At 37.3% G+C, this 8605-nt stretch overlaps 1 protein-coding gene across 1 annotated transcript; it reads right to left on the bottom strand.

Moving 5' to 3' along the window:
* Positions 1 to 459: 459 nt before the first annotated feature.
* LOC138045056 (phosphoserine phosphatase-like) lies at positions 460 to 8605 on the bottom strand. Its single transcript, XM_068891411.1, is given in 9 exon segments — positions 460 to 2545; positions 3102 to 3153; positions 4701 to 4797; positions 4942 to 5087; positions 5259 to 5308; positions 5804 to 5888; positions 8402 to 8430; positions 8432 to 8452; positions 8454 to 8605. Coding segments are annotated over 9 exon segments (759 nt in total). The 5' UTR covers positions 8544 to 8605; the 3' UTR covers positions 460 to 2356.

The following is an 8605-nucleotide window of genomic DNA, read 5'->3' as shown; positions in this document are numbered from 1 at the left end:
CACTAGCGACGGAGTCGGAGTCGTAATCTGAAGCGCAGAGCGATACGATCCAGTGAAAATCAAACTGTCGGAGTCGGAAGCAGAACACGCATTCCGCTTATGACTCCGTCGCTTATGATCCAGTGAAAACTGCATTGTCGGAGTCGGAAGCAGAAGCCGAAGAATAAACCAATCACAATGCTCGATTCCAAGCATTTTGATTGGTTGGCTCTTCCGCTCCTGCTTCCGACTCCGACAATCTAGTTTTCACTGGATCATAAGCGACGGAGTCATAAGCGGAGTCGGAAGAAAATGGGAACGTTCTGATTCTTCCGACACCGATTCCGTCGAGCTTATGACTCCGCTTACGACTCCGATCTTTGATTTTCACTGGGTCATAAACGCTCTTACGACTCCGACTCCGTCGCTAGTGAAAACCAGCCTTTAAAGTCAACCGTAGTCCATCTGAGGTACAGTGTATATTAACTAGTATTTATTGCACATGACTAACGAGCACCTTGTTAAAACGATTTCTCAAAGTAATGTCAAGGCTTAAAACAACCCTATAAATTATTCGTTTAAATTGAGTACCAACATAATCTTTAAATTAAATAATAAAATATGATTCTGCAGGACCCTGTGAATATTTTCAATTGCAATTAAAAAACTGCAGAATACCCCACATTGAGTATCTTAAGTAGCTGGCTACGCGGTACGCGGAAAGAATTGAAGTCAAGATGGCGAAGTATCTTAAGTAGCTGGCTACGGTTAGCCCTAACCCTAACCCTAACCCTAAAAATTTAAATTCTAGTGTACCCTAACCCTAACCCTAACCGAACCGTAAAATGAAAGCTAAAATTTTGAACGAGTGCTTAGGCTTAATCAGTAAACGAGTGCTATATTCATCACACGATCGTTTTAAAAAGCGTAGTTTAAGCGAACCATGAAATGAAATGAAATTTCTAAAGAGTTCTTTGGCCTAATTTCTGAAACGAACGCTTAGGGTTAATCAGGAAACGAGTGCTATGTTCAGCACAAGATCTCTGTTGTCAGGTTTTCACGTTGATACTGGTGACGCGCGCTCTTCCGAGTCCACAGTCTCTTGTCTGTGGAATTACTTAAACTTTCACGCTTTAAGAACGAGGAATGTCACGGCGTACCGCGTACCGCGTAGCCAGCACATATAACATCGCTGCGCCATTTTGAAATTTAGTTCATTTGGAATTTAGTCCAAGTGGTTCTACAGTATTGTGCATTCCTATTTCTGGGTACCGCGTAGCCGGCTACGTGGAATATAGTTCGAGTGGCGGGGTATTCTGCAGTTAAGCCTATTTGGAGTTAAAATATCCGTGAATATTCTTAATAATTATTTCAATTCTAATTTGAATTATAATGAAAAACAATATTTCCACGTTGAGCATTTTTTCCAAAAATAAAGTAACGTCTTGTATAGAATAGAAGGACTTACGTTGATCATTATTTCACATGATATAGACATGATTGCCACAACTCAACGCAACTGAAAACATATAGTATTGAAAGAGTCTCACGCAAAGAGAAATTAAACGTGAAAGAAGGACCTAAGGCTAGAAGCTAAAATTTTCTCTGAGGCTTTATAATGTACATTATAAATCGCATAATTTTGTTAAACACCATGAAAAGTATTCTTTCTTCTTGAACAGTATTGAGTTCACAGAAAATCTTATGTAGCTTTCTCAGTATGAACTCTGTCACACTGTACATATTTCTTTGTAATATGTCAACTAAAGGGATAGTTGTTAGAATGACATCACAATACAAGAAAGATGGCCTTTTATCGAGTGTGACTCCGAATAAAGAGTGCCATTTATCATGCTGCCATGACATTGCACACAAATGCTCTGTCTAATGAACAGTTAGTAACTGGAAGAAAAAGAATTCTTTGGAAGTCAATGAAATAAAACGAAAACCACGATTTTCAGGAAAATTAAAAGCTGTAAAAAAACGTTTTTAGGCTTTGCATAAAACAAGTGATACTTCAACAACAATCAACGGCGGGAAAAAAATGGCTTTGTTCTCCTTTAGATGCCAGAAAATCAGTAAACTAAATTGTGTCCATTGATGCAATGTCAATAAACAAACTGCATTGTCATTTACCTGTAAATTAACACAAATAACACACAGTATTTTTGGTCTGACAACAGAGAACGTAAAGTACAATAATTTTAAGTACAAGTACAGATGTGACTAAGAATATTACCTCACAAGTGTGCACATCGCAATGGTAGGACAGATAGGACCATTAATTTTTGTTTCAGCACCCCCCATAAGTTTCTATTGTAAATTAGCTCCACCATGGCATAAAATTGCGAGCGATCAAGTTCTTACAACAAGTTGCTTAATTTCTGGTTCCACTGTCATGACGTTCTGTGCCATTTACTTCACCATTTATACAGGCTTCAAGTCCATTTAAAGTGTGAGATGGCGGCAGCTCTTGTAAGAGTTCTTGGAAATTGGTAACAAACCATGGGGCTTGCAATTTCACCTTCTCTCTGACAACATTACCTCCAAACCCTATAAACGTATCCTTTGGAAAGAAGACGATGATAGAAAAATCCTTTGATTAATTAATTTTACATTAGTATCACCCAACTAGTGGACTAATGCAAATCCTGCATTTGATTGGCTACGCTACTAGAGGACTATTAGTAGTAGTCCTCGAGTAGCAAAAGCGCGAGGCTTTCTTTCGTTTTATTCCCAAATAAATATTTCTTCAACTTGCATTTGCTAACTTTATTATTGCCTTTTCTGTCCGACTAGTTGGGTGATACTAAAACAATTAGACCCTTCACCCTCAAGGACCACGGGTCAATAGCCCATTCAGCTTGGGAGGGGAAAAGCAATTTAGAAAAGCTATACATTAAGTAAGGTCCAGTTGACAATAATTGGTCCTGACACTGCTGGGATTAGGAGGTCAAACAGCAGGACAAATTCACAATGATAGCAAGCACAAAGGCAAGTTTCAGTTTGGTCCATTCATTCAACGGCACAGATAATAATTATTATTATTATGATGAAGACAAAACTCAAGTGTAACTAAGTCTAACTACTTCGTGAATGATATAAAAGGAAAAAACTCTTACTGCAATGGGAAACGTCTCAAGGTCTGTGGCGCCATCACCAATCATAACCAAACTGAAAAGGAATGAAGAGATAAACAGCTGCCACATTTTCTCAATGATAACAGTATTATTTAAACAACATTTTTCACAACCAGAAACTTCAAGTAGCCTTCACTGGGCTAAGGTTTATTAGTTCACTTAATGAAAATTGAAGTGGCTCAAGTCAAAGCTACAGTGTACATCAAGTGCAGGAAAAAAATGTAATTTAATGTAAAAATAAATAAGTGGAAATGTACCATGGAAAATACTGTAATTTCTGGCCAATTACCCATGGGTAATATGTTATTTTGCATAAAATAAGGACAACAGCAGGTAATAGGAAGGACTAGGTTGCTTACTGTGTAGACGGCAACTAATCAGTGACCGTGTGATTTTCAAATCCCAGTTTCTCAATCAAGGGCTCGTGTCTCAATTTGATATTAACAGTACTTGTATATTAATGTCATTACTGGTGCTTGTAGACAAGTGTAAACAAATGCAGGCGGCCTAGCCTGCGAGCAAGCTTGCTTGCAGGCTACAGGTGGCTGTAAATGACTGATGTTATTACGTGTGACTAATAGACAAAAAATAAAGTGTTGGACAAAACAACATATGAAAGGTTTGTGGTGTTTTTCATCATGGTACTGATACTTACCGCTTGATACACCAAATTTGTGTTTCTGGTAATAGACAGATAACTCATAAGTAGTTGCCATAGCTGCTCTGGTTGACAACAGAGATGCACTTCACTCAGTACATGTAGAACTGGATAATTTTTGCAGCAATTTTCTAAATCACTTCACATCAAAAACACTAAGCACAAAATTTACTTGTTTACACATTCATCTCCCATTTTGGAGCGAAAAAAATGTACAAAAAAGTTCAGAAACATCAGTCAATCATATAAGCAGTTCTTAGCTTTAGCCACAGATTATTTCCTGTTTCAAGTGACATTTTATGACCAGTAAAACCAGAGATAACATTTTTTTGCCAAACTGTTGAATGGTTTGATCCGAGCTCTTTATGTAAAAAAACAAACTCGTCAGATTTTTGAACCAGGCTTCCTCGCTTTAACTTTCAATATGGCGCTGTGTTTTCAGCAATTCGAAAAGCAACTTTATTCGGTTACACATTTCATCAATTACCCTAAGTACTGATCATCTTCTTTTTTCAATCTTCAAGAGTCTGCCAAAAAGCAGGAATCTCTGTTACTGTTAATTTTGTCAAAATATGTTGATTAAAATGAATGAAGAACTCTGCATTTAGTTTTTTAAATTCTACCTTACCGGTAAGGCTTTTGAAGCCTTAATGGATAATTTTATTTTGGTTTTGGGGTGCAGTTTATAGGCTGATGCTGGTAATCTGTTGCATTTATTTTCTTCACACAACAAAATGTGCCAGTGCGAGTAATGTGCTGGACGGGCAATCAGCCAGAAATTACAGTAACTACAACTAATAATCACCAATAATTTTGGTGCTGCAGTATGGTAATTTAGAACAAACAGGTGTGCGTGATAATTTATTACAACAAACAAAATATATCAATATTACTCCACCACATGTTCAATATATCAGACTTACTTTTTGTATCCAAATTTTGCCTTTAGAAGTTCCACAACCCTTGTCTTTCCTCCAGATTCTGAGGTAGGTTTGCTTTCATCAAAACCACTGAAACAACCTAGCAATGAGGTAATTAAACAAGTCCACAAAGAATTACTCAGCAATGCTGAAACAAGACCACTTAATTCATTGCAATCAAGGGCATTTCAGTCAGCCCGCATAAACCAATGTCATGATCAGTGGATCAACATAGGTACGGTACCTTCATCATCAAACAAGAGTCTATTGGCAAAGATGTTATCACTAGGAATGTCAAGCTGTTCTGCAGCAGGTTGGATGATCCTTTTAAATCCACCTGATATAAGATAAACTGGAGTGCCTCGCTCATGCAAAGCATGGACAAGTTCCCTATAGAGAATAAACAAAGTGAGTCATATCACTTTATTATTTGCAATATAATAATTATTGGACTTGAATCCCTCCAAAAGTGGAAAATTTGAGCAACTCTTCAGTTTTTAATAATTTTATTGAAAACTTGCCAGCCTTGAAAAATCAGGACGGTTTCAAAACCAAGCATACCTTATTCCTGGTGTGAGCCGTAGAGGATTTTTCTCTATAAATTGATCAAGCTAGGTAAAAGATGAATTAAATAGAATTGGCATGGATAGTTATTACCAAACTGTAGTAGTTTATGATCACATGTTGACTTTGGAAATCAAGAATAAGCTCTTCGGTTATCTGTATCCATTTATCTTCTTTTGAAAGTGACCAAAGCATGAAGCACTAAGTACTTTGCCATGGCATGTGAGTGAAAACTTATTTTTACTAAAAGGACTTTCCCTGAAATAATGCTCTGAAGAGGATATATACTGATTTCAGAAACTCCCAAAGTCTTATTGTATTTTATTGCTATCAAATTCAATTGAGTTTCTCCTTAGTTGTTGCCAAATTCCCTTAAAGAACAATAAGAAACATTGTCTCTTTATAAACACAATGCGAAGAGCTAAAGGTACCTTTAATAACACATTTTAGCATAACACAGTGAGTAAATGACTCTAATGAAGAACTATTTTCAAAAATTGCTTTTTACAGTTCAAACATTTTAAGGGCAACCTTTTATTTACCTTATCTCTGGAAACATTTATGATGCTCAACCTTTCTCTGAGAGCTGTTCGAAATGATATTCCTCCTCCCATTGCCCTGATAGTCCTAAAACATTTCAAAAGAAGTATCGAGTAGTATCAAGTAGTATCCAGATGTTGCTGTCAGGCTTTGAAATCTCCCCACTGCCCTTAGCTGGTCAGTGTGAAAATCTAAATCAAAAATAATACTAATCACACTGCTACTATTACTAATTAATACTAATGATGCTGCTGATGTTGATGATGATTATGAAAATTAGCAATGGATGTACATTAAGCCTTCAAATCACTAATTTTTCTGTAAATTTTACACTTGTATGGCAAACAACCCTTAAAAGTTAGTAGTAGTTAACATGAAAGGGTAGAGAAAACATTCCACTGGTGCTTAATTGTATCCTGCGTAAGAGCAACTGCTTGACCTCTATCGGTACATCTGTGCCATTTGTCCCAGCTGGAGGTATAAGCCTAGAATTTATAACCAGTATCTCCAGACATCATTATCAGCATGGTGAAGGAATGTTTTTGGTGACTACATGAATTACCAGTATTCATCAAGAAACCAAATGAATGATAATCTTAGTAATTAAGGTATTTCATCTAAAGAAATAGTTACCAGTTTACTCCCAAGGCTGTTGCCTAATGGGAGCCCGGTAGCCTGGGGCTCCCAAAGAATAGCTCTGGGGGCCTTAATTTTTCACAGCAACACCTTTCACTTCATATGTTGGGCTCCTACGTTCTCAGCGTTTAGCTCTGAGGGCCCCTTTAAAATTTTCTTAGGCAGCAGCCTTGACTCCACATGCAATTGAGCTTGGAAAAAATGTACTTTTCTCTGACAAGAATTTCGCGGTGTCAATTTCAATAACAGTATGTAAACTACATGTACGCCTCCACTCCCACCATGAGAGTAGCGGATTTGGAAGGAAATTGTATTAATAAATATTTTTATTATCTACATATATCTAAATATCACATTGTGGTTTGGGTTAAAGGGAAGGAGGATGGGGCTTGACAGAGCAAGGAGATACAAACATAATTTTCAGATGCTATGCTTACTCCCTGGAATTGGATTGTTGTATATTTCTCCAGTCTAACTTTGTTTGCCATTTCCTGGCCATTCATGTAAACAAAAGCATTTGGATAGTTCCAAACTTCCTGGCAATGACAAAATCAAAATAGATTTAAGACACACGAACCAACTTTTGAAAGACACGTTTTGGCATTACTCATGCCATCAGAGATAGACTATTGATCTTGTTGCGAGTTGAGTTGAGTTTGAGTTAAAATTGAGTTACGGTTTTTGGCATTTTTGGCACTTAAACTAATAAGTATTAAGTAGAAGTTTCTGGGAAGACCATGAAACACCGTTTTTGTGAAGTGCACAGATGTATAATATTATTTGCGAAATGGTTTAAACTGATCAAAACAATCTTGAAATTTCATGCATGGGCAGTTGACCAGTTTACCAGTTTACCAGTTTACCAGTTCACCAGTTTCAGCAATTGGACTCCTTCGATTTGACTACTGCCTGTTTTGCTGTTATACGGTCTCATCAATCATTAGCTCCTTCAAAAGATTATGCCAAGCTGACCATGTGGCTGATGAAAAGACCAGACCACAACACCGTACTCTTTTCGATTAGTGTGTGCAATCTTTAACATCCCACCGAGTTTATGAACATTGAAGGCTGTAAGGCAGGACCTGCAATTTATAGTCCTTATTTGCGAAGACTTGAAAGTCTAACCATTTGCTAATGTTGTTACAAAAGGCAGCACTTTCTCGGCATTTTAAAGTTTTCCACAAATATTATTCATCAATTATCTTTGAAAAATGTGTGGTTACTCCCAATTTTCTTTTTGAATTTCAATAACACTTGTTAGCATCTACATTTCCTACATAATCATACACCGGGGCAAAAACACCTTTGAATTAGTAGGCACCGTCCTTAATATTTCACTGTTTAGTAGCTCTAGATCTGCCTACGATCTACAGTAACATTTATACTTCCATGGGTTCATACTTGGTATATTAATTTAATAATTGAGGGAGCCTATCTTCTACAAGCCCAGTGGTTTCCTTTGGGCTTCCTCGTCATTAGCTTTTCTTAATATTGTCAAGCACCTTATGCTTGTACTGAAAGCTAAACAATAAACTTGAACTTGAACATTGGCGGCTATGACGCAACGTGAAAACCACCTGCTGTAAGTCCGTAGTCCAAGGACCATACATTCCTATTTTTCAACTAGTCACCATTCACGCGAAAATATTAAATTTTCAGATGTACGCTGCCTTAGGATTCCAAGAAATCTTTAAAATCTTCCGTTTTGGTTTGGGGACACCATCCCAAGGATCTGGTTGAGGGAAACTTGATCGAAAAAAAACGAAAGCGGTCATGCAAGATTTATTTACAATATCGACCGGCAGATTTCGTTGTACCCTGTTTAGTGCATTCGAAGATAGAAGCTCAAGGGATCATGATTCCGATATAAGCTTACTTGGTTCTGGAAAATATAAATGTTAAAAGAAACGAGACCCAGAGAAGTGAGAAGGTTCGAGGATTTAACAAAATTAGACTGAACCTACCACTGTGAAAAACTTCTTTGCCCTCGTCCAACAAAATGCCGCAAGTTCGTCCAATACCTTCGTCCATAATAACCGTGCTATCCACATCAAAACAAACTGCGTCCGCCTTACTCCACACAGTCTTCGCTTGCTGGATCGTCATCGTAGCGAAATACGTAAGTTCTTCGCGCAGTGGTACAGAAAGAAAAGCGAATTGAGTAAAAA

This window comes from Montipora capricornis, chromosome 4 (assembly GCF_036669925.1).
Source record: "Montipora capricornis isolate CH-2021 chromosome 4, ASM3666992v2, whole genome shotgun sequence".
Lineage (NCBI taxonomy): Eukaryota > Metazoa > Cnidaria > Anthozoa > Scleractinia > Acroporidae > Montipora > Montipora capricornis.
Note: the sequence above shows the minus strand (reverse complement) of the source record. Positions and strands in the feature narration are given on the sequence as shown.